This window comes from Oncorhynchus clarkii, chromosome 15, assembly GCF_045791955.1.
Source record: "Oncorhynchus clarkii lewisi isolate Uvic-CL-2024 chromosome 15, UVic_Ocla_1.0, whole genome shotgun sequence".
NCBI lineage: Eukaryota > Metazoa > Chordata > Actinopteri > Salmoniformes > Salmonidae > Oncorhynchus > Oncorhynchus clarkii.
This window is the reverse complement of record NC_092161.1, coordinates 12863557-12889452: the sequence shown is the minus strand read 5'-3', so window position 1 is coordinate 12889452 and position 25896 is coordinate 12863557. Positions and strand designations below refer to the sequence as shown.

Here is a 25896-nt window from a genome sequence, read left to right as displayed (position 1 = left end):
AGGTAACCAATTGGATTATCCGATCAATGCAAGAGAACCAGTGGGATTATCTCATCAATGCCATGTCCGTGGCTGAATGTTGGACTTGATGCAGCAACGTCGACATTCAGAATCCATCATCATTCAGATTAAAGAGGAATCATGCCGTCCACATGTTAAAACAGGGTTATCCAACAGGTGATATGGCTTTGACAGAGGATGGAAGAGTTTTAGGACTAAAATCTGTACCTGGCTGTGGTCCCATTGGAAGGATTTCAATATTGAGAACATTAAATATGGGATGGTCACAAGGACTTGGATCTGATGGTTTAAACATCAAGAGATCAGAGCAGACAGTCTGATGCTTGGAAGGGGTCATACAGTGCTTTAGTTACTGACTTGAATAATACATAGAACAAACGGTTTCATCTTCTCATTTATTCTCTTTAGAGCTTTTCAACATTCATAAAACAGCCTTTCTAAGTAGGGTAGATGCCATAGTGTCTCTTTCCACAGAGACGTACATTACAGGCATACAGTACACCCTCATAGGAATATGGCTGAACACAACACACACCCGTCCTTCAGTCACCGCGTCGCTCAGTGCCCCCCCCCATTCCAGTCCAATCTCCCCTCCCCTCAGCATGTCATGCGGGCTACTCCAAACTCCAGGCTGACCACAGCGGGCTCCACCTTAGCCCCGTATGTCCCCTGCAGGTCTCCGTAGCTCTCCTTGCGCTCTGAACCGCTGCTTCCCTCTACTGTCCGCTCTGTGTCACTGTAGCATTTTTTTGCCTCCTCTCCCACCTCCTCCTGATGCTGCGCCTCCTTAAGGCTGAGGGGGGCTGCCAGGATGAGGGAGTGGGGCCGTGTGTGGTTAAGGAGGGTGCGTTGGTCTTTAGGGGGGGCCTGGGGGTCTGGGGTGGGGGGGCTGATGCCATGCTTCTGTAGTCTCTGGAGGAACAGAGAGAAGACAGAGTTAAATTAGGTCATGAGAGAGAGGGTGAGAGAGGGTGACAGCGCTAGAGAGAGAGGGTGAGAGAGGGTGAGAGCGGGTGAGAGAAGGTGAGAGAGGGTGAGAGCGCTAGAGAGAGAGGGTGAGAGAGGGTGAGAGAGAATGCGAGAGGGTGAGAGAGGGTGACAGCGCTAGAGAGAGGGTGAGAGAGGGTGACAGCGCTAGAGAGAGAGGGTGAGAGAGAGGGTGAGAGAGGGTGAGAGCGCTAGAGAGAGAGGGTGAGAGAGGGTGAGAGAGAATGCGAGAGGGTGAGAGAGGGTGACAGCGCTAGAGAGAGAGGGTGAGAGGGTGACAGCGCTAGAGAGAGAGGGTGAGAGGGTGACAGCGCTAGAGAGAGAGAGTGAGAGAGGGTGAGAGTGCTAGAGAGAGAGAATGAGAACAAGGAGTGTACTCACAGCCTCCAGTTTCATTATTGTGTCTTCCAGTTGGCGGTTGCTCTCTTTCAGGGTGAGAACGGTTTTCAGGACAGACTGACGGGGGTGCATGGAACGATCAAACTGGTGGTACATATTCCTCCAGAACCTGACGGGGGGGGGGGGGGGTGAGAGAGAGAGAGAGAGAGAAATTAGGAACATTAAGGAGTAACATTCACATGAGGTTGTAGGGCAAGATTAATGAGAGAGAGAGAGAGAGGAGAAAGAAAGAGAGAGAGAGGAGAAAGAGAGAGAGGAGAGAGGAGAAAGAGAGAGAGGAGAAAGAGAGAGAGGAGAGAGGAGAAAGAGAGAGAGGAGAGAGGAGAAAGAGAGAGAGGAGAGAGGAGAAAGAGAGAGAGGAGAGAGGAGAAAGAGAGAGAGGAGAGAGGAGAAAGAGAGAGAGAGGAGAAAGAGAGAGAGAGGAGAAAGAGAGAGAGAGAGAGGAGAAAGAGAGAGAGAGAGAGGAGAAAGAGAGAGAGAGAGAGGAGAAAGAGAGAGAGAGAGGAGAAAGAGAGAGAGAGAGGAGAAAGAGAGAGGGAGAGAGGAGAAAGAGAGAGGGAGAGAGGAGAAAGAGAGAGGGAGAGAGGAGAAAGAGAGAGGGAGAGAGGAGAAAGAGAGAGGGAGAGAGGAGAAAGAGAGAGGGAGAGAGGAGAAAGAGAGAGGGAGAGAGGAGAAAGAGAGGGAGAGAGGAGAAAGAGAGGGAGAGAGGAGAAAGAGAGGGAGAGAGGAGAAAGAGGGAGAGAGGAGAAAGAGAGAAGAGAGGAGAAAGAGAGAAGAGAGAGAGAGAGAGGAGAAAGAGAGGAGAAAGAGGAGAAAGAGAGAGGAGAAAGAGAGAAGAGAGAGAGAGGAGAAAGAGAGAGGATGAGAGGAGTAACAAAGCTGGGGGAAGGACAGAGAAATAGGACTAATGCTTAGGGTAGAGTGGATGAGATTGAAAGAGATACAGTGCCTTGCGAAAGTATTCGGCCCCCTTGAACTTTGCGACCTTTTGCCACATTTCAGGCTTCAAACATAAAGATATAAAATTTTATTTTTTTGTGAAGAATCAACAACAAGTGGGACACAATCATGAAGTGGAACGACATTTATTGGATATTTCAAACTTTTTTAACAAATCAAAAACTGAAAAATTGGGTGTGCAAAATTATTCAGCCCCTTTACTTTCAGTGCAGCAAACTGTCTCCAGAAGTTCAGTGAGGATCTCTGAATGATCCAATGTTGACCTAAATGACTAATGATGATAAATACAATCCACCTGTGTGTAATCAAGTCTCCGTATAAATGCACCTGCACTGTGATAGTCTCAGAGGTCTGTTAAAAGCACAGAGAGCATCATGAAGAACAAGGAACACACCAGGCAGGTCCGAGATACTGTTGTGAAGAAGTTTAAAGCCGGATTTGGATACAAAAAGATTTCCCAAGCTTTAAACATCCCAAGGAGCACTGTGCAAGCGATAATATTGAAATGGAAGGAGTATCAGACCACTGCAAATCTACCAAGACCTGGCCGTCCCTCTAAACTTTCAGCTCATAGAAGGAGAAGACTGATCAGAGATGCAGCCAAGAGGCCCATGATCACTCTGGATGAACTGCAGAGATCTACAGCTGAGGTGGGAGACTCTGTCCATAGGACAACAATCAGTCGTATATTGCACAAATCTGGCCTTTATGGAAGAGTGGCAAGAAGAAAGCCATTTCTTAAAGATATCCATAAAAAGTGTTGTTTAAAGTTTGCCATAAGCCACCTGGGAGACACACCAAACATGTGGAAGAAGGTGCTCTGGTCAGATGAAACCAAAATGGAACTTTTTGGCAACAAGGCAAAACGTTATGTTTGGCGTAAAAGCAACACACCATCCCCACTGTCAAACATGGTGGTGGTAGCATCATGGTTTGGGCCTGCTTTTCTTCAGCAGGGACAGGGAAGATGGTTAAAATTGATGGGAAGATGGATGGAGCCAAATACAGGACCATTCTGGAAGAAAACCTGATGGAGTCTGCAAAAGACCGGAGACTGGGACGGAGATTTGTCTTCCAACAAGACAATGATCCAAAACATAAAGCAAAATCTACAATGGAATGGTTCAAAAATAAACATATCCAGGTGTTAGAATGGCCAAGTCAAAGTCCAGACCTGAATCCAATCGAGAATCTGTGGAAAGAACTGAAAACTGCTGTTCACAAATGCTCTCCATCCAACCTCACTGAGCTCGAGCTGTTTTGCAAGGAGGAATGGGAAAAAATGTCAGTCTCTCGATGTGCAAAACTGATAGAGACATACCCCAAGCGACTTACAGCTGTAATCACAGCAAAAGGTGGCGCTACAAAGTATTAACTTAAGGGGGCTGAATAATTTTGCACGCCCAATTTTTCAGTTTTTGAATTTGTTAAAAAAGTTTGAAATATCCAATAAATGTCGTTCCACTTCATGATTGTGTCCCACTTGTTGTTGATTCTTCACAAAAAAATACAGTTTTATATCTTTATGTTTGAAGCCTGAAATGTGGCAAAAGGTTGCAAAGTTCAAGGAGGCCGAATACTTTCGCAAGGCACTGTATAAGGAGAGAGAGCGAGATGAGGTAAACAACTAGATCTTACTTGAGGTGGCAGGGCAGGGTGGAGGGTTCTAGGACAGGGTGTGTCTCTGCGTAGGTGTGGCAGAAGGCGGGGTTTAGGTAGTTCTGCCCCTCACTCAACAGAAACGCCCACAGAGAGTGAGTCCTGTCTTTGAGTCTGGTGGGAGAAGATAGAGTTTAATATGTATACTGTATGTGTGTTTTTGTGTACGTGAGTGAGTGCGTGTGTATGTTACTCACTGCAGCTCTTCTCTCTGCCTCTGGTTATTGGCCAGGAAGTTCCCGTACTGACAGGAGTGAACATGTTCATGGATCTGCAGCAGCAGCCACTCATTGAACTCAAACGCCTGAGGAAGAGTAGGCATCATCACCATCATCACTCACGGCTGCTATGTGGTATTCTGAGTATTCTGGCACACACACCTACCTGGGGGAACTGTTCTGTGAGCTGCCACACACACTCCAGGAACTGTGTGAAGACGGGGGACACCTCCTTGGGGTCACCATCCAACTGATCACATCTGTCTGCAAACTTGTGTCCAAATGAGATCCAGTCTTTCTCTATGAGGACCTGAACCACAGAGAGAGAGAACAGAGTTTTTTATGACCTGATATTAATTTTACCCATCTCTACAGGCATAGGGAAGTTGTGTTGTGTCCTGCCATGAAGCCGTTGATGGTGAGGTAGTACACAGACCTACCATGAAGCCTTTGATGGTGAGGTAGTACACAAACCTACCATGAAGCCTTTGATGGTACAGTAGTACACAAACCTACCATGAAGCCTTTGATGGTGAGGTAGTACACAGACCTACCATGAAGCCTTTGATGGTACAGTAGTACACAGACCTACCATGAAGCCTTTGATGGTGAGGTAGTACACAGACCTACCATGAAGCCTTTGATGGTACAGTAGTACACAAACCTACCAGGAAGCCTTTGATGGTGAGGTAGTACACAAACCTACCATGAAGCCTTTGATGGTACAGTAGTACACAAACCTACCATGAAGCCTTTGATGGTACAGTAGTACACAAACCTACCATGAAGCCTTTGATGGTACAGTAGTACACAAACCTACCATGAAGCCTTTGATGGTGAGGTAGTACACAGACCTACCATGAAGCCTTTGATGGTACAGTAGTACACAGACCTACCATGAAGCCTTTGATGGTGAGGTAGTACACAGACCTACCATGAAGCCTTTGATGGTACAGTAGTACACAAACCTACCATGAAGCCTTTGATGGTGCGGTAGTAGGGGTCCATGAGCAGAGCTCCCAGAGAGCAGACCTGGGCTGTCCGATCCCAGCCGTCTGAACAGTGGACCAACACACTGGCTCCTTCTACTGTTACTGCCTATGGAGGGAGGAGGGGAGAGAGAGGAGGAAAAGAGAGGTTTGTGACCTGTTACCACAAGAAAAGGGCAACCAGTGAAGAACAAACACCGTTGTAAATACAACACATATTAAGTGTATTTATTTTCCCTTTTGTACTTTAACTATTTGCACATTGTTACAACACTGTATATAGACATACTATGGAAGTGTGTTTAAATGCTATATTGTAATTACTTCGCCACTATGGCCTATTTATTGCCTTTACCTCCCTTATCCTACCTCATTTGCACACGCTGTATATAGATTTTTCTACTGTATTATTGACTGTATGTTTTGTTTATTCCATGTGTAACTCTGTGTTGTTGTTTGTGTCGCACTGCTTTGCTTTATCTTGGCCAGGTCTCAGTTGTGAATGAGAACTTGTTCTCAACTGGCCTACCTGGTTAAATAAAGGTGAAATAAATAAAAACATATTACATTTGGAATGTCTATTCCTTTAACTTTTGTGAGGGTAATAATTACTGTTATTTTTGTAATTATCTATTTCACTTGCTATGGCAATGTTAACATATGTTTCCCAGGCCTATAAAGCCCCTTGAACTGAATTGTGAGAGTGAAAGGTTAATCACTTCCCTTGTCATTATCAAAACATGGAACAGATGTTGGATGCAGTCCAGGGAAGACATTCCAACATCAGTGGGACTAACTAGAGCAGAAGGGGGCGGGACTAACTAGAGCCGAAGGGGGCGGGACTAACTAGAGCCGAAGGGGGCGGGACTAACTAGAGCCGAAGGGGGCGGGACTAACTAGAGCAGAAGGGGGCGGGACTAACTAGAGCAGAAGGGGGCGGGACTAACTAGAGCAGAAGGGGGCGGGACTAACTAGAGCAGAAGGGGGCGGGACTAACTAGAGCTGAAGAGCAGAAGGGGATTGGAGGCCCGGGGCCTTACCTTGGTGAGGAAGATGGCTGCGTCTACCACAGCTTTGACGTGTCGTAGCCAACCAGAGCTCTCCAAGCCCAGCAGGTAGTCATTCACTGACAGAGAACGAGTTCCCACCACTAAGAGAGAGAGAGAGAGAGAGAAGTAGAGGGAGTCTGAGTGTGAGTGAGTGAGTGATTGAGTGAGTGTCTGTCTGTCTGTGTGAGTGAGTGATTGAGTGAGTGTCTGTCTGTCTGTGTGAGTGTCTGTGTGAGTGAGTGTGTGTGAGTGAGTGTCTGTGTGAGTGTCTGTGTCTGTGTGAGTGTCTGTGTGAGTGAGTGATTGTCTGTGTGAGTGAGTGAGTGAGTGAGTGTCTGTGTGTCTGTGTGAGTGAGTGAGTGAGTGTCTGTGTGAGTGAGTGAGTGAGTGTCTGTGTGTCTGTGTGAGTGAGTGAGTGAGTGTCTGTGTGAGTGAGTGAGTGAGTGTCTGTGTGAGTGAGTGAGTGTCTGTGTGAGTGAGTGAGTGTCTGTGTGAGTGAGTGAGAGTCTGTGTGAGTGAGTGAGTGAGTGTCTGTGTGAGTGAGTGAGTGTCTGTGTGAGTGAGTGAGTGTCTGTGTGAGTGAGTGTCTGTGTGAGTGAGTGAGTGAGTGAGTGTCTGTGTGAGTGAGTGAGTGTGAGTGAGTGAGTGTCTGTGTGAGTGAGTGAGTGTCTGTGTGAGTGAGTGAGTGTCTGTGTGAGTGAGTGAGTGTCTGTGTGAGTGAGTGAGTGTCTGTGTGAGTGTCTGTGTGAGTGAGTGAGTGAGTGTCTGTGTGAGTGAGTGTCTGTGTGAGTGAGTGTCTGTGTGAGTGTCTGTGTGAGTGAGTGAGTGAGTGTCTGTGTGAGTGAGTGAGTGAGTGAGTGTCTGTGTGAGTGAGTGTCTGTGTGAGTGAGTGAGTGAGTGTCTGTGTGAGTGAGTGAGTGAGTGTCTGTGTGAGTGAGTGAGTGAATGTCTGTGTGAGTGAGTGAGTGTCTGTGTGAGTGAGTGAGTGTCTGTGAGTGAGTGTCTGTGAGTGAGTGAGTGAGTGAATGAGTGAGTGAGTGAGTGAGTGATTGTCTGTGTGAGTGAGTGATTGAGTGAGTGTCTGTGTGAGTGAGTGAGTGAGTGAGTGAGTGTCTGTGTGAGTGAGTGAGTGTCTGTGTGAGTGAGTAAGTGTCTGTGTGAGTGAGTGAGTGACTGTGTGAGTGTCTGTGTGAGTGAGTGAGTGACTGTGTGAGTGAGTGAGTGACTGTGTGAGTGAGTGAGTGAGTGAGTGAGTGTCTGTGTGAGTGAGTGAGTGAGTGTCTGTGTGAGTGAGTGAGTGTGTGTGTGTGTGTGAGTGAGTGAGTCTCTGTGTGAGTGAGTGAGTGAATGTCTGTGTGAGTGAGTGAGTGTCTGTGTGAGTGAGTGTCTGTGAGTGAGAGAGTGAGTGAGTGAGTGATTGTCTGTGTGAGTGAGTGATTGAGTGAGTGTCTGTGTGAGTGAGTGAGTGTCTGTGTGAGTGAGTGTGAGTGAGTGAGTGAGTGAGTGTCTGTGTGAGTGAGTGTCTGTGTGAGTGAGTGAGTGAGTGAGTGTCTGTGTGAGTGAGTGAGTGAGTGTCTGTGTGAGTGAGTGAGTGCCTGTGTGAGTGAGTGAGTGTCTGTGTGAGTGAGAGAGTGAGTGAGTGAGTGAGTGAGTGTCTGTGTGAGTGAGTGAGTGAGTGAGTGTGTGAGTGAGTGAGTAAGTGAGTGATTGTCTGTGTGAGTGAGTGATTGAGTGAGTGTCTGTGTGAGTGAGTGAGTGAGTGAGTGTCTGTGTGTCTGTATGAGTGAGTGAGTGTCTGTGTGAGTGAGTGAGTGTCTGTGTGAGTGAGTGACTGTGTGAGTGTCTGTGTGAGTGAGTGAGTGACTGTGTGAGTGAGTGAGTGACTGTGTGAGTGAGTGAGTGAGTGTCTGTGTGAGTGAGTGAGTGTCTGTGTGAGTGAGTGAGTGTCTGTGTGAGTGAGTGAGTGTCTGTGTGAGTGAGTGAGTGAGTGAGTGTCTGTGTGAGTGAGTGAGTGTCTGTGTGAGTGAGTGACTGTGTGAGTGTCTGTGTGAGTGAGTGACTGTGTGAGTGAGTGAGTGACTGTGTGAGTGAGTGACTGTGAGTGAGTGAGTGACTGTGTGAGTGAGTGAGTGACTGTGTGAGTGTCTGTCTGTCTGTGTGAGTGAGTGAGTGAGTGTCTGTGTGAGTGAGTGAGTGAGTGTCTGTGTGAGTGAGTGAGTGAGTGTCTGTGTGAGTGAGTGTCTGTGTGAGTGAGTGTCTGTGTGAGTGAGTGAGTGAGTGAGTGAGTGAGTGTCTGTGTGAGTGAGTGAGTGAGTGAGTGAGTGAGTGTCTGTGTGAGTGAGTGAGTGAGTGAGTGAGTGTCTGTGTGAGTGAGTGAGTGAGTGAGTGAGTGAGTGTCTGTGTGAGTGAGTGACTGTGTGAGTGAGTGACTGTGTGAGTGACTGTGTGAGTGAGTGAGTGACTGTGTGAGTGTCTGTCTGTCTGTCTGTCTGTCTGTCTGTCTGTCTGTCTGTCTGTCTGAGTGAGTGAGTTTGAGCGTAACCAACCTTCCAGTAGTTTCTGTAGGCTGGTCCTCATCACGTGGATGTTCTCGATCCCCACAAACTGAAAGCGGATGTTGGAGTAGTTATCTTCATTCTCATAGCCTTTACCAGCTGCTCTGTTGGCCATGGCATTCAACTGCAGAGAGGGAGGAAGATTAACACACACAGAGGGACTGAGAATGTCCACATACTTCTGTGGGAGGAGATAGCTAGCCATGTCGAGATTGGGTACCTTGGGCCTGGTATCCATGACGTAGACAAATCGGCTGTTGTGATTGGCTTTGCTGATGGCCTGCAGCATGCTCTCATCCTCCAGGCATCGCGCGCTAAACCCAGAGAGAGGCTGGCTGCACCGACACACCGCTGCCTGCAGGGGGCAGAGACGAGCATGCAGATTAGGCCACACATACCTGATGATGTTTTAGGGATTATGTCACAGGAGGTTGGTGGCACCTTAATTGGGGAGGACAGGCTTGTGGTAATGACTGGAGCGGAATCAGTGGAATGATATTAAATGCATCAAACACATGGTCTCCAGAAGTTTGGTGCCATTCCATTTGCTCCGTTCTAGACATTATTATGAGCTGTCCTCCCATCAGCAGCCTCCACTGGGTTATATGTAGGTTTGGGATGTAGCTAAGATGTTAGGAGGACACTGGGTAAGGGTTAGGAGGACGCTGGGTAAGGGTTAGGAGGACGCTGGGTAAGGGTTAGGAGGACGCTGGGTAAGGGTTAGGAGGACGCTGGGTAAGGGTTAGGAGGACGCTGGGTAAGGGTTAGGAGGACGCTGGGTAAGGGTTAGGAGGACGCTGGGTAAGGGTTAGGAGGACGCTGGGTAAGGGTTAGGAGGACGCTGGGTAAGGGTTAGGAGGACGCTGGGTAAGGTAAGGGTTAGGAGGACGCTGGGTAAGGTAAGGGTTAGGAGGACGCTGGGTAAGGTAAGGGTTAGGAGGACGCTGGGTAAGGTAAGGGTTAGGAGGACGCTGGGTAAGGTAAGGGTTAGGAGGACGCTGGGTAAGGTAAGGGTTAGGAGGACGCTGGGTAAGGGTTAGGAGGACGCTGGGTAAGGTAAGGGTTAGGAGGACGCTGGATAAGGGTTAGGAGGATGCTGGGTAAGGGTTAGGAGGACGCTGGGTAAGGTAAGGGTTAGGAGGACGCTGGGTAAGGTAAGGGTTAGGAGGACGCTGGGTAAGGTAAGGGTTAGGAGGACGCTGGGTAAGGTAAGGGTTAGGAGGACGCTGGGTAAGGTAAGGGTTAGGAGGACGCTGGGTAAGGGATAGGAGGACGCTGGGTAAGGGTTAGGAGGACGCTGGGTAAGGGATAGGAGGATGCTGGGTAAGGTAAGGGATAGGAGGATGCTGGGTAAGGGTTAGGAAGAAGCTGGGTAAGGGTTAGGAGGACGCTGGGTTAGGAGGATGCTGGATAAGGTAAGAGTTAGGAGGACGCTGGGTAAGGTAAGGGTTAGGAGGATGCTGGGTAAGGGTTAGGAAGAAGCTGGGTAAGGGTTAGGAGGATGCTGAGTAAGGTAAGGGTTAGGAGGATGCTGGGTAAGGTAAGGGTTAGGAGGACGCTGGGTAAGGTAAGGGTTAGGAGGACGCTGGGTAAGGTAAGGGTTAGGAGGACGCTGGGTAAGGGATAGGAGGACGCTGGGTAAGGGTTAGGAGGACGCTGGGTAAGGGTTAGGAGGACGCTGGGTAAGGGATAGGAGGATGCTGGGTAAGGTAAGGGATAGGAGGATGCTGGGTAAGGGTTAGGAAGAAGCTGGGTAAGGGTTAGGAGGACGCTGGGTTATGAGGATGCTGGATAAGGTAAGAGTTAGGAGGACGCTGGGTAAGGTAAGGGTTAGGAGGATGCTGGGTAAGGGTTAGGAAGAAGCTGGGTAAGGGTTAGGAGGATGCTGAGTAAGGTAAGGGTTAGGAGGATGCTGGGTAAGGTAAGGGTTAGGAGGACGCTGGGTAAGGTAAGGGTTAGGAGGACGCTGGGTAAGGTAAGGGTTTGGAGGACGCTGGGTAAGGTAAGGGTTAGGAGGACGCTGGGTAAGGTAAGGGTTAGGAGGACGCTGGGTAAGGGTCAGGAGGACGCTGGGTAAGGTAAGGGTTAGGAGGATGCTGGAATAGGTAAGGGTTAGGAGGATGCTGGGTAAGGTAAGGGTTAGGAGGATGCTGGGTAAGGGTTAAGAAGAAGCTGGGTAAGGGTTAGGAGGATGCTGAGTAAGGTAAGGGTTAGGAGGACGCTGGGTAAGGGTCAGGAGGACGCTGGGTAAGGTAAGGGTTAGGAGGACGCTGGATAAGGTAAGGGTTAGGAGGATGCTGGGTAAGGTAAGGGTTAGGAGGACGCTGGGTAAGGGTTAGGAGGATGCTGAGTAAGGTAAGGGTTAGGAGGACGCTGGGTAAGGTTTAGGAGGACGCTGGGTAAGGTAAGGGATAGAAGGACACTGGGTAAGGGATAGAAGGACGCTGTGTAAGGGTTAGGTGTTACCTTCTTCTCCTGGTAGAAGTATGTGAGGACAGGGAAGCGTCCTTTGCTCCTGAACTTGGAGCTGCCGACGATGATGGGCTTACTGGCTGTGATGGGCACATACAGGTCCCTGGGATACGTCTCACATATCTACAACACAACGAGAGGGAATATTACATAGGACAGGTTGTAAAACATCCAATCAATACTATTCCATTAGATCTGCAGACACCAAAGGTTTGTTTCTGGACAGGGCCAACGCCTAACATTTACTATTGATAGACCCCCCACCTTGTAGTTCCTGTTGACATCAGTGAGCTGCCATTGGTCGCAGGGGACGCCCATCCTCTCAAACTCTGCCCCCAGGTCAATGAGCTGCCAGCCCTCCTCTCTCTGCTGCTCGTTCTGCTTGGGGTTGTAGGAGAACGCATAGAGCTCCTCATAGGATACTAGGAAGGGAGAGAGAGTTGGAGAAGAGAGGAGGAGGCAGAGAGGAGATGGAGAAGGGGGAGGGGAGAGAGGAGGGAAGGAGGGGTGGGAGAGAAGAGGGAAGAGGAAAGAGGGAGGGAGATGGAGAAAGGGGAGGGAAGAGGAGGAGAGAGGGAGGGAAGGAGAAGAGGGAGAGGAGAAGGGGAAGAGAGAGAAAATGTGAACATTCTTTTGAAACTTCACTTGACTCAAGCATCCTGCACACACTCAAAGACAGACACACATTAGGTACCTGGTCGTAGCAGTCTGAGCAGTGAGCTGTAGATGTCGTGACAGTCTCTCTCTCTCTGGACCACAAAGTGGACCACTCTGAAGTTACGACACTGGATGACCAGGGGACAACCGCTGGTGGTCAACGGCAGCTTCTCCACTGACCCGATGTGGTGGTGCAGGATCTGGAGGGGAACACAAAGCAGACATGACACCTGATAGACTGATCGTGACACATGGCCTATATACTGGACATGTTCAGTCTGATGTCATTTATACAGGTGGTAAATACTTTATTTTATTCTCTCGCTCTACTGAACATTTCACACACAAACTCATCGCAATCAGCATAGATCATATATATATATATATATATATATATATCTTTCTGTATGCCAGCAGTGTGTGAATGCATATTAGATAACCCACAACTCTATTGGGACTTTAATCCTGGGAAGTTATTCAAATGTGCATTCATCAGCATAGTTAATCACTAGCAGAACATTCCAGCACAGACGGAGGTGTGTGTGAGAAAGTGGTGTTGGGGGGGAAAACATACAACATTATAAAATTCATGTACACAAACCACAAATGTGCCGTTATTATGTGAAAAACAAAAACAGATTTCCTCAGTGCTGGGGGGGGGGGGGGGGGGGGGGGGGGGGCAGCTTAAGCCCCACCCTCATCAACACTTAACTACGAATTGACAAGGGCACTAGAACAGTCTGCAGCACCCGGCATCACCCTACTAGAATCTGAAGTCAAATGTCTACTGTTTGCTGATGATCTGGTGCATCTGTCACCAACCATGGAGGGCAGACAGCAGCACCTAGATCTTCTGTACAGATTCTGCCAGACCTGGGCCCTGACAGTACATTTCAATAAGGCCAAAATAATGGTGTTCCAAAAAAGGTCCAGTTGCCAGGACCACGAATACAAATTCCATCAAGACACTGTTGCCCTAAAGCACACAAACTATACATACCTTGGCCTAAACATCAGCGCCACAGGTAACTTCCACAAAGCTGTGAACGATCTGAGAGACAAGGCAAGAACGGCCTTCTATGCCATCAAAAGGACATCCCAATTAGGATCTGGCTAAAAATACTGGAATCAGTTATAGAACATGTGAGGTCTGGGGTCCGTTCACCAACCAAGAATTCACAAAATGGGACAAACACCAAATTGAGACTCTGCATGCAGAATTCTGCAAAAATATCCTCAGTGTACAACGTAAAACACCAAATAATGCACGCAGAGCAGAATTAGGCCGATACCCACTAATTATCAAAATCCAGAAAAGAGACGCTAAATTCTACAATCAATTAAAAGGAAGCGATTCACAAACCTTTGTCAGGTTCTAAATGAACCTATTAAAACTCACAGACGCTTAATATAGCTCAAAACAAGTTTATTCACCCATTGGGTCGATACCGCTGCATAACATTCACACAAGCACTGATATTTAACCCTTTCTCCTAGGAGTCTCCTCCTCCACAACCGAACAGCCAATGCATCTCTGTTGCTAGACAGAACCTTAGTGATATCTGTTCTTCCTCACTTCATCTGACCTCTACCCCAAAGTGCTCAATATAAGTATATTTCATATTTTCATATTTTTTGACAGAATACCTGACCATTGTGACTGACCCAAACTTAAGGAAAGCTTTGACTATGCACAGACTCAGTGAGCATAGCCTTGCTATTGAGAAAGGCCGCCGTAGGCAGACATGGCTCTCAAGAGAAGACAGGCTATGTGCTCACTGGCCACAAAATGAGGTGGAAACTGAGCTGCACTTCCTAACCTCCTGCCAAATATATGACCATATTAGAGACACATATTTCCCTCAGATTACACAGATCCACAAATAATTGTAAAAAAAATCCAAGCTTGATAAACTCCCATATCTGTTAAGTGAAATACCAGTGTGACATCACAGCAGCAAGATATGTGACCTGTTGCCACAAGAAAAGGGCAACCAGTGAAGAACAAACACCATTGTAAATACAAACTATATTAATCTGTTTATTTATTTTCCCTTTCATACTTCAACTATTTGCACATTTTTATAACACTGTAGCCGATAATATAATATTTGAAATGTACATTATTTTAAAACTTGTGTGAATGTAATGTTTACTGTTCATTTTCGATTGTTTATTTCCCTTTTGTTTATCCATTTCACTTGCTTTGGCCATGTAAACATGTGTCCCATGCCAATAAAGCCCCATGGGGAGAGAGAGGAGAGACTTAAAATGCTGACTGATAGCTACCAAATTAACTCCTACACACATACCTTCCCTGTGCTCAACAGTAGAAGAGGAAGGAATTGTGTAGGAACTTTGGCAGCAGTTTCTCTGCTGAAATCAGACTAACTTCATAGACCAGAGATGTGACTGAAAGCCCTGAAGTACCACAGGGTTTACCGACTTATGTTCCAGGCTCCAGCCCAGCACCAACTAACACACCTGATTCAGCTGCTCAACCTAGGCCATTCCTACTTCCTCTCCTTGATCTCTCCCTCCTTCCCTTTCCACCTAGCCCTGTCAACAGGTTACTAAGGCGACGGGAGACAAGGCTGGGCCGGCAGGTTATTGTAGCAACAGTTGTCACGTGAGGAAGGCTGAACCCGGTTCCCACGGTGTCTCAACAGTAATTCTCTTTCACCGCTAGACAGACAACAATACACCCACACAATCAAACACCCATGTATCAAAGTACACTGTAGATGTGTGTGTCAAGCAGGAGTTAAAGGAAGTCCTACATTCTGAACTCAGAGCTCTGTGTGAGATAAGGTGTGTTCTGAATGCCGGTCTTTCTTACCCAGATCTCCTGGGCGGCGTCGGCATTGCTCTCCACGAAGATGAGGTGTGTAGCCGTCAGGTGCAGCGTCCCGCTGGTCGACTTGTTACTGAAACGGTCCAACAGACGCACCTGCTCCACCTGCACAAGTACACACACAGGTAAACAACGGTTAGAACCCAGGTAAACAATGACCCCTACCCAAACACACAGGTAAACAACAGTTAGAACCCAGGTAAACAATGACCCCTACCCAAACACACAGGTAAACAACAGTTAGAACCCAGGTAAACAATGATCCCTACCCAAACACACAGGTAAACAACAGTTAGAACCCAGGTAAACAATGACCCCCACCCACACACAGGTAAACAATGACCCCTACCCACCCACACACACAGGTAAACAACAGTTAGAACCCAGGTAAACAATGACCCCTACCCAAACACACAGGTAAACAACAGTTAGAACCCAGGTAAACAATGACCCCTACCCAAACACACAGGTAAACAACAGTTAGAACCCAGGTAAACAATGATCCCTACCCAAACACACAGGTAAACAACAGTTAGAACCCAGGTAAACAATGACCCCCACCCAAACACAGGTAAATAACAGTTAGAACCCAGGTAAACAATGACCCACACACACACACCCAGGTAAACAATGACCCCTACCCACACACACACACACCCAGGTAAACAATGACCCCTACCCACACACACACACAGGTAAACAATGACCCCTACCCACACACACACCCAGGTAAACAATGACCCCTACCCACACACACACACAGGTAAACAATGACCCCTACCCACACACACACCCAGGTAAACAATGACCCCTACCCACACACACACCCAGGTAAACAATGACCCCTACCCACACACACACCCAGGTAAACAATGACCCCTACCCACACACACACCCAGGTAAACAATGACCCCTACCCACACACACACCCAGGTAAACAATGACCCCTACCCACACACACACACAGAAATGAAATAGGATACGCAGCTGTCAATCTATATAGATGTGTCAGACACAGTACTTGTTGTCAGTTATACAACAAGCAGAGCATTAGCCACTTAGCCAGAAAGAAAGGCTGGCAATTATAATTACAGCTGTATATATATATATATATATATATATATAAGAGCTCTGGAGTGGCTGTGACTTGCATGTCATTTGTTACTGGAATTTCAATAAACTTCCCTCAGCTCATCTCAGCTCCCACACATAAACGCACTGTTAATCTCGACCTCTCCTCCTCTCGACCTCTCGACCTCTCCTCCTCTCGACCTCTCCTCCTCTCGACCTCTCTCCCTCAAACACATAGATCCAAGAAAAAAAAACTGTCCCTATTTTTCATTTATTTAACTAGGCAAGTCAATAAAGAAACAAATTCTTATTTACAATGACGGCAAAAGCCCCCCCCCCCTGTGGGGACGGGGAATGAGATAACAAAATAATAATGTTAAGTAAGACAAAACGGACAACACAGACCGAAGATACTGGCAACAGCACAAACACAACAGCAAACAAACAGTGGCTGTGTGTGTGTGTGTGGTGTGTGGTGTGTGGTGTGGGGTGTGTGGTGGTGTGTGGTGTGTGTGTGTGGTGTGTGGTGTGTGTGTGTGTGGTGTGTTTGTGTGTTTGTGTGTGGTGTGTGTGTGTTGTGTGTGTGATGTCTGTGCAGGCGTGTGTGTGTGTGTGTGTGTGTGGTGTGTGGTGTGTGTGTGTGGTGTGTGGTGTGTGTGTGTTGTGTGGTGTGTGTGTGTGTGTGGTGTGTGTGTGTGTAGGCGTGTGGTGTGGTGTGTGTAGGCGTGTGTAAAGTAAAACATGCTTCCTTACGTAAGACAACGCAAACTAGTGACATCAGGTGACAACTACATGTCTCAACAACCTGTTCCTCTATTTGTCCTTTGACCTCCTCCAGGGACACCAGGACCTGTAGTTGTAGGTTGGCTGGGAGGGAATTCCAGACCAGGGGGCTGAGTAATGAAAGGACCTGTAGTTGTAGGTTGGCTGGGAGGGAATTCCAGACCAGGGGGCTGAGTAATGAAAGGACCTGTAGTTGTAGGTTGGCTGGGAGGGAATTCCAGACCAGGGGGCTGAGTAATGAATGGACCTGTAGTTGTAGGTTGGCTGGGAGGGAATTCCAGACCAGGGGGCTGAGTAATGAATGGACCTGTAGTTGTAGGTTTGCTGGGAGGGAATTCCAGACCAGGGGGCTGAGTAATGAATGGACCTGTAGTTGTAGGTTGGCTGGGAGGGAATTCCAGACCAGGGGGCTGAGTAATGAAAGGACCTGTAGTTGTAGGTTGGCTGGGAGGGAATTCCAGACCAGGGGGCTGAGTAATGAAAGGACCTGTAGTTGTAGGTTGGCTGGGAGGGAATTCCAGACCAGGGGGCTGAGTAATGAAAGGACCTGTAGTTGTAGGTTGGCTGGGAGGGAATTCCAGACCAGGGGGCTGAGTAATGAATGGACCTGTAGTTGTAGGTTGGCTGGGAGGGAATTCCAGACCAGGGGGCTGAGTAATGAATGGACCTGTAGTTGTAGGTTGGCTGGGAGGGAATTCCAGACCAGGGGGCTGAGTAATGAATGGACCTGTAGTTGTAGGTTGGCTGGGAGGGAATTCCAGACCAGGGGGCTGAGTAATGAAAGGACCTGTAGTTGTAGGTTGGCTGGGAGGGAATTCCAGACCAGGGGGCTGAGTAATGAAAGGACCTGTAGTTGTAGGTTGGCTGGGAGGGAATTCCAGACCAGGGGGCTGAGTAATGAAAGGACCTGTAGTTGTAGGTTGGCTGGGAGGGAATTCCAGACCAGGGGGCTGAGTAATGAAAGGACCTGTAGTTGTAGGTTGGCTGGGAGGGAATTCCAGACTGAGTAATGAAAGGACCTGTAGTTGTAGGTTGGCTGGGAGGGAATTCCAGACCAGGGGGCTGAGTAATGAATGGACCTGTAGTTGTAGGTTGGCTGGGAGGGAATTCCAGACCAGGGGGCTGAGTAATGAAAGGACCTGTAGTTGTAGGTCGGCTGGGAGGGAATTCCAGACTGAGTAATGAAAGGACCTGTAGTTGTAGGTTGGCTGGGAGGGAATTCCAGACTGAGTAATGAAAGGACCTGTAGTTGTAGGTTGGCTGGGAGGGAATTCCAGACCAGGGGACTGAGTAATGAAAGGACCTGTAGTTGTTGGTTGGCTGGGAGGGAATTCCAGACTGAGGTATGAAAGGACCTGTCTCCATGCTCCGGTAACATTTTCGGGACAGTTAGCATGAGATCTGAGCTTGTATGGCTTTTCATTTCGAGCGAGAAGAGAGAATAGATACAACGGCAGTTTTAAAAAATAAGAATGTAGCACTGTTTGAGCCTGCGTGATGCTAGTGATGTCCACCCGACAGCACTGTAGAGATCACAGCTGTGAGTTTGACGTCTCTGACTGGTGACAAACGAAGGGCTACTTGATACACAGAGTCAAGAGCCTGCAGCGTAGAGCTGGAGACTTGTACATAAATAGTATCACCATAGTCTAACACAGAGAGAAAAGTACAACGAATCAACTCCTTTCAAGCAGTAAAGGAAAAAAAACAAGGCTTGTGCTGGTAATAAAACCCAATACACAGCTTGTTCCTGACAAGGCTCTCTACATGGCTGGTGAAGCGCAACTTCTCATCCGCCTAAACTCAGATTGTTGAATGGTTTTGACTTGCTCTATGGAATGTCCTTCCAATGTAGTAATTTCATGGTTTTAGTATTGGAAAATACCATGCACGTTGTATACCACATTAGTATTGGAAAATACCTACTACCAGGTATTCAGTCACAGTACTACCGTCCTCGTTAACACTGCCACAGCTTTAACATCAGCAGAACACGGAGTCAGTGGGACCAGGGTAGAACACTGACAGCCTGGTTATTCATCTTGTAACCAGTCAAACTTAACTCTGTACCCTTTTGTCTTCACACCCTGTAGGTTATGTCTCACCTTAATGACATCATTTAGAACCCTTGACTGAATATAGACAAATAGCCTATTCTCTCTCTTTGAAAAGGTCTCTCTCTGTCTCCCAGCAACCAGCGTGGCGCTAGGCAACTCCACAGGATGGCGATCAGTCAACTCAGTCAAGGACTGGCAGAAAACAGAAGAACAGGAAGTGTGTGTGTGTGTGTGTGTGTGTGTGTGTGTGTGTGTGTGTGTGTGTGTGTGTGTGTATAGGCTAAAGGAGATGGAAAAAAAGAGGATGAGGGAAGAAATGGCCTGAAGTCAAGCTGATGACTCAGTCTGTTCTGTTTACCATTTATCCTAAGTGCATTGCCGTCCCAATGTAATACATTATATTTCCTCGCTCCGGTCCGGATATTTGCATGATCCACTTTAGTGCAACCATGAACCAAATATCAGGGGTTGACTGTCTGTGTGCTTTAAGAGATCAAACAGGGTTCTGGGGGCAGAGTCCAAAATACCGCAGATTGGAAACACCCCTGCAGGCAACCCCCCCCCACCCTTTCACCTGAACAAAACAACCACACCCTAGGAGTGTCAGTTCTGACAGACATACTTCTTTGTTTTGTTCAGGTGAAAGGGTGGGTGTGGTTGCCTGCAGGTGTCCCCTGTCTGCAGTCTTTTGGGGACTGCCCCCAGGATCATGTTGTACAGAGTATTCCCTACAACACTTTTACTGCAGCACCCAGAATAGTTTTTGCTATTGAATCACATTGGGGGCATAAATTTGACCTTGGAACATGTTTAAAAACCCAAATGGAATGCAAATGTCACTTAAATATGAATCATTGACCCGGAAGTACTTTCTTTTTTTTTATAGAGTTGCTGAAAAATGACCCTCCAAAAAGGACTGAGTTGGCTCTTCAATCCGGATTTTTATTAAGCTACACCCACATGAAAGCTTTGAGCCTGAGAAAACTGTGGTTGTCACCCACTATAGCATGAAGAAAATACTGTCAACTTTGCTTTGCCATGGAGGACTGATTGGGCTCACTGACTCCAGTTGAAAAATAAATGCTGTGCTCATGGAATGGCCTGCTTTGAGCACTCCTGAACAGAGCTAAATGCTCAGTGTAAATGCTGCATTTGCTGTAGGCCTATTGTTTACCTTTTAGTTGGTGACACTTTCATATCTTGATAATATGAAGTTGTTTAAAGGACAATGGCGGCCCCATGATCCGTCACACTAAATGCATTACCAGGAAACATGCAAGATAGTCTAATAAATCTAATATTGTGTTTGAGCCAAGGAGGACAAACAGAAACACGAGGTGGCTCGCTACAAAAACAGGTCACTGGCACATCAGTTATTAAGCGCCATAGTGAGAGACAACCGAGCGTAAACCAAGAAGTTAATCTCCACTGAGTTACATGGTAAAGTGTGTAAATTATCTATGTCCACAGTGGATTCACCGAGTCGCTCTACCCTGGTCTGAATCACCCCCCAAAACGCAAGCCTAATAGACAATTCAACTCATTCTAAAGACCATCCTATAGGCCATCCTATAGACCATCCTATAGACCATCCTAAAGACCATCCTATAGACCATTGTAAAGACCATCCTATAGACCATCCTATAGACCATCCTATAGACCATCCTATTACAGGCAACATTCGCACTGAGCTAAAGGATAGAGCTGCCGCTTTCAAGGGGTGGGACTCTAACCCGGAAGCTTATAAGAAATCCCGATATGCCCTCCGACGAACCATCAAACAGGCAAAGCTTCAATACAGGACTAACATCGAATCGGACTACAACGGCTCTGATGCTCGTCGGATGTGGCAGGGCTTGCAAACTATTACAGACTACAAAAGGGAAGCACCGCCGAGAGCTGCCCAGTGACATGAGCCTACCAGACAAGCGAAATAACTTCTATGCTCACGTTGAGGCAAGTAACAATGAAACATGCATGAGAGCATCAGTTATCCTGGACGACTGTGCGATCACACTCTCCGCAGCCGATGTGAGTAAGACCTTTAAACAGGTTTAACATTCACAAGGCCGCAGGGTCAGACAGATTACCAGGACGTGTACTGCAAGCATGCGCTGAACAAATAGCAAGTGTCTTCACTGACATTTTCAACCTGTCCCTGACTGAGTCTGTAATACCAACATGTTTCAAACAGACCACCATTGTCCCTGTGCCCAAGAACACTAACGTAACCTGCCTAAATAACAACCGACCCGTAGCACTCAAGTCTGTAGCCATGAAATGCTTTGAAAGGCTGGTCATGGCTCATATCAACACCATTATCCCAGAAACCATACACCCACTCCAATTTGCATACCGCACCAACAGATCCACAGATTATGTAATCTCTACTGCACTCCACACTGCCCTTTCACACCGGGACAAAAGGAACACCTATGTGAGAATGCTATTCATTGACTACAGCTCTGTGTTCAACACCATAGTGCCCTCTAAGCGCATCACTAAGCTAAGGACCCTGGGACTAAACACCTCCCTCTGGAAATGGATCATGAACTTCCTGAAGGGCCGCTCGCAGGTGTTGAGGGTAGGTAACAACACAGCCGCCAAGCTGATCCTCAACAAGGGGGCCCCTCAGTAGTCCGTGCTCAGTCCCCTCCTGTACTCCCTGTTCACTCATGACTGCAGGGCCAGGCACGACTCCAACACCATCATTAAGTTTGCTGATGACAACAGTGATCAACGACAACGATGAGACAGCCTATAGGGAGGTCAGATATCTGACCGTGTGGTGCAAGGACAACATCCTCTCCCTCAACGTGATCAAGACAAAGGAGATGATTGTGGACTACTGGAAAAAGAGGACTGAGCACGCCCCCATTCCCATCAACGGGGTTGTAGTGGCGTCCACATCACCAACAAACTAACCTGGTCCAAGCTAGAGGTCGACCGATTATGATTTTTCAACGCCGATACCGATTATTGGAGGACCAAAAAAGCCAATACCGACTAATCGGACGATTTTTTACATTTTATTTGAAATAATGACAATTACAACAATACTGAATGAACACTTATTTTAACATCATATAACACATCAATAAAATCCATTTAGCCTCAAATAAATAATGAAACATGTTCAATTTGGTTTAAATAATGCAAAAACAAAGTGTTGGAGAAGAAAGTAAAAGTGCAATATGTGCCATGTAAGAAAGCTAACGTTTAAGTTCCTTGCTCAGAACATGAGAACATATGGTGGTTCCTTTTAACGAGTCTTCAATATTCCAAGGTAAGAAGTTTTAGGTTGTAGTTAATATAGTATTTATAGTACTATTTCTCTCTTTATACCATTTGTATTTCATTGACTATTGGATGTTCTTCCAGGCACTTTAGTATTGCCAGTGTAACAGTATAGCTTCTGTCCCTCTCCTTACCCCTACCTGGGCTCAAACCAGGAACACAGCGACCACAGCCAAACTCGAAACAGCGTTACCCATCGCTCCACAAAATCCACGGTCCTTGCAGAGCAAGGGGAACAACTACTTCAAGTCTCAGAGCGAGTGACGTTTGAAACGCTATTAGCGCGCACCCCACTAACTAGCTAGCCATTTCACATCGGTTACACCAGTCTAATCTCAGGAGTTGATAGGCTTGAAGTCAGCGCAATGGAAGAGCTGCTGGTAAAACGCACTAAAGTGCTGTTTGAATGAATGCTTACGAGCCTGCTGGTGCCCACCATCGCTCAGTCAGACTGCTCTATCAAATCATAAGACTTAATTATAACATAATAACACAAAAATACGAGCCTTAGGTCATTAATATGGTCGAATCCGGAAACTATCATTTCGAAAACACAACATTTATTATTTCAGTGAAATACGGAACCGTTCCGTATTTTATCTAACGGGTGGCATCCATAAGTCTAAATATTCCTGTTACATTGCACAACCTTCAATGTTATGTCATAATTACGTAAAATTCTGGCAAATTAGTTCGTAACGAGCCAGGCGGCCCAAACTGTTACATATACACTGACTCTGCGTGCAATGAACCCAAGAGAAGTGGCAATTTCACCTGGTTAATATTGCCTACTAACCTGGATTCTTTTAGCTAAATATGCAGGTTTAAAAATATGTACTTCTGTGTATTGATTTTAAGAAAGGCATTGATGTTTATGGTTAGGTACAGTCGTGCAACGATTGTGCTTTTTTCACAAATGCGCTTTTGATAAATCCTCCCCCGTTTGGCAAAATTGGCTGTCTTTGTTAGGAATAAATAATCTTCACACAGTTTGCAACGAGCCAGACGGCCCAAACTGCTGCATATAACGCTACCCTGACTCTGTTATGGTTAGGTACACGTTTGAGCAACGACAGTTATTTTTCGCAAATATTATATGCATCTATTATATGCAATGCAGGACACGCTAGATAAACTAGTAATATCATCAACCATGTGTAGTTAACTAGTGATTAATTGATTGATTGTTTTTTATAAGATAAGTTTAATGCTAGCTAGCAACTTACCTTGGCTTCTTACTGCATTCGCGTAACAGGCAGGCTCCTCGTGGAGTGCAATGTAAGGCAGGTGGTTAGAGTGTTGGACTAGTTAACCGTAAGGTTGCAAGATTGAATCCCCAAGCCATAAGACTCCTGAACAGCTTATCAAATGGCTACGCAGACTATTTGCATTGTGCTCCCCCCCCCCCCCTTCTACTCTCTGTCATTATCTATGCATAGTCACTTTAATAACTCTACCTTCATGTACATATTACCTCAGTTACCTTGACACCGGTGCCCCACCGGTGATCATGGTTGGAGATACGTGAACATGCAAGTTATAGCTAGCTAATAGAGAGCTACGTTAAGAAATATCCTGTAGTATTGCATTTTATTATTTTGTGCAAAACAAGACATCATTGACAACAGATTACTATAATTTGTTTTCTTCCGCAAACATCCTTTATGAATTGAAAAGTAATCCTCTAGCTTTATAAAAGTATTTGTAATCCGATTACAATATCTTGCTGGTAACGTAACTGATTCGTTTATAAGAAAACGTAATCCCTTACATGTACCGGATTACATTGCTCCCCAACCCTGAACACACATTAGAAAGCTGGCTGGCTAACTAGCCACCCCTGCAATATTATCCTATATCTATTTGGACACCACTGTCAACGCACCATTCGTTATTGCATAGCAAGTTATTATTGTTAGCTTGCTAACTACATAGCATGCATTTTAAATGTTTTTGCTGGGTGGTACGCAAGTTAGTTAACGTTAGCTTTCTTACCTTTGGGGTTCGGATATGTTCCATTTCGCTGACAGCTGTCAGTGCAAGCAACGATATAAACAGTTGACCGGCGATATGACTCGCACATCGACTATCAAGGTGCGGCAAGCTGATGTTATTTGATTGCTTTTTTTTACTTGCTACCGGCATTCGTTGAGCGTTCACGATTGTGTATGTTTTCAGTAGATGTTAGCTATCGGCTCTTCACAGCACTTCCTGCTTGGGCGTACTTCTCCGCTACGGACTACAACCACAGCAGGCATTATGGGACATAAAGTTTCTAACCAGTAATTATCAATGCCGCGTTCAAAACAACTGAGAACTCGGAAAACTCCGACTTCAGACATCAGTAAATTCAAAAGGGCAACTCAGGAAAAAAAACTAGTTCCGACTTCCGGTCATCCAACACGGAATTCCAACTTTTTTTTCTTCTTTTTATTTTATTAACAACAAATCAATACATAAAGCACATGAGGGAACACAAGCATACATATATTACAAACAATGGACAATCGAGCTACGGGCGGGGCTGGGGGCGGGGCTAGGGGGTACAATATCACATTACAATTACACAAGGACCATATATATATATATATATATATACATATACTTAGAATTCTAACAGCTTTTTTGTTAGTAGAGCATTTAACCGTCTTAAAATACAGTTCAATTTCTTTTTGTAGGGTACGAAAATGTGGTTTTCTGTTTGTAAATTTACATTTGTGTATATGAAATTTGGCCAAAAGAATAATTAAATTAATTACATATAAATGTTTCAGCTTATTTCCATTGTATGTAAAGAATCGAAACAGTACCTCTCCACAATAGTGTAAAATCTTCATAAATGTGTTCAATTACAAACCTAGATGTCTTGCCACAGTTTTCTTACATGCATACAATGCCAAAAAAGATGCAACACTGTTTCTGGGTGGTCATTACAAAAGGAGCAATTTTAATTGATGTTTTCCTTAAACTTCTTCATATAGTGGTTGGCAGGATAATATTTATGAATAATTTTAAAGGAAACTTCCTTCATTTTGTTAACAAGTAGGTATGTGAGTGGCAACATCCAAACTTTTTTCCAACAGATATTATCAATAAATCCATTCCAATAAGGCATAGATACAACATCCTGCTGAAACAAGGTTCGTATCGCTCTGTTGTTGAATGGACCAAAAGAGAAACAAATCTTTCCTACTGATGAGTCAACAGGGTCAATAGAAGGTAGGCTCTGAGGGTCAGGTCTTGACACGTTCCTGAATAACATAGCAACACCGGAGGGAATGGCATCTAAAACAATTGCAAAATCTTTAGGTGTTACAGGGACCTTGTAAAGTGATAAGAATTCTTTATAACTGAGTAAAAGACCCTCTGCATTTACCAGTTGGCTCACCAATAGGATATGATTTTGGAACCAATATTCTAAAAACAAAGAAGTATTTTTATACAATATATCCTTATTATTCCATATATAATATCTTTGTGGAGAAAAATTGTGTTTATAAATTAAGGACCATGACATGAAAACCTGACGATGAAAAGCAGAAAGTTTCACTGGAACTCTGTCAATATTATAATTGCAAAACAACATGAAGTTAAGGCCACCAAAAGTAGAGAAGACATGATGAGGAATAAAATTCCACATAGAAGTGGGTCTTCTTAGGAATTGTTTTATCCAATTGATCTTAAAAGTATTATTTAAAGTAGTAAAGTCCAGAAAATACAGTCCACCATTCTCATAAGTGTTCATTACAACAGTTTTCCTAATGTAATGGGTACGGTTTCTCCACAGAAAGTTGAAAAGCATCTGGTCTATCTCCTTGCTTATTTTACTGTCAAGATATAAAGATTGAGTGCCATATGTTAGTCTAGA

General features: G+C 45.9%; 1 protein-coding gene across 2 annotated transcripts; it reads right to left on the bottom strand.

The window, feature by feature from the left end:
- Nucleotides 1–402: 402 nt before the first annotated feature.
- On the bottom strand, nucleotides 403–24271 carry LOC139366677 (phosphatidylinositol-3,5-bisphosphate 3-phosphatase MTMR6-like). 2 transcript variants are annotated; one of them, XM_071104363.1, is made up of 14 exons: nucleotides 24024–24271; nucleotides 14806–14925; nucleotides 12004–12166; nucleotides 11574–11731; nucleotides 11304–11432; nucleotides 9058–9192; nucleotides 8829–8961; nucleotides 6274–6383; nucleotides 5217–5342; nucleotides 4411–4554; nucleotides 4224–4330; nucleotides 4006–4140; nucleotides 1390–1516; nucleotides 403–933 (listed from the first exon to the last, which is right to left on the bottom strand). In XM_071104363.1, exons 1-14 carry the CDS (start codon nucleotides 24171–24173, stop codon nucleotides 619–621), a joined length of 2052 nt encoding a protein of 683 aa, XP_070960464.1. In that variant the 5' UTR covers nucleotides 24174–24271; the 3' UTR covers nucleotides 403–618. The 2 variants fall into 2 exon arrangements, with proteins under 2 accessions (XP_070960464.1, XP_070960463.1); XM_071104362.1 differs by having other exon boundaries at nucleotides 8829–9192; nucleotides 24024–24250.
- Nucleotides 24272–25896: the final 1625 nt, after the last annotated feature.

What these genes read in the sequence shown, in the direction of transcription:
- LOC139366677 (XM_071104362.1), bottom strand. Translation starts at nt 24,173, where the DNA reads ATGCCGGTAGCAAGTAAAAAAAAGCAATCAAATAACATCAGCTTGCCG. An exon ending in ATGTCAACAGGAACTACAAG is followed by an intron (nt 11,433 to 11,573) that starts GTGGGGGGTCTA and finishes GTTGTGTTGTAG; the next exon opens with ATATGTGAGACGTATCCCAG. An exon ending in GCACCATCAAAGGCTTCATG is followed by an intron (nt 4,555 to 5,216) that starts GTAGGTTTGTGT and finishes TCTGTGGTTCAG; the next exon opens with GTCCTCATAGAGAAAGACTG.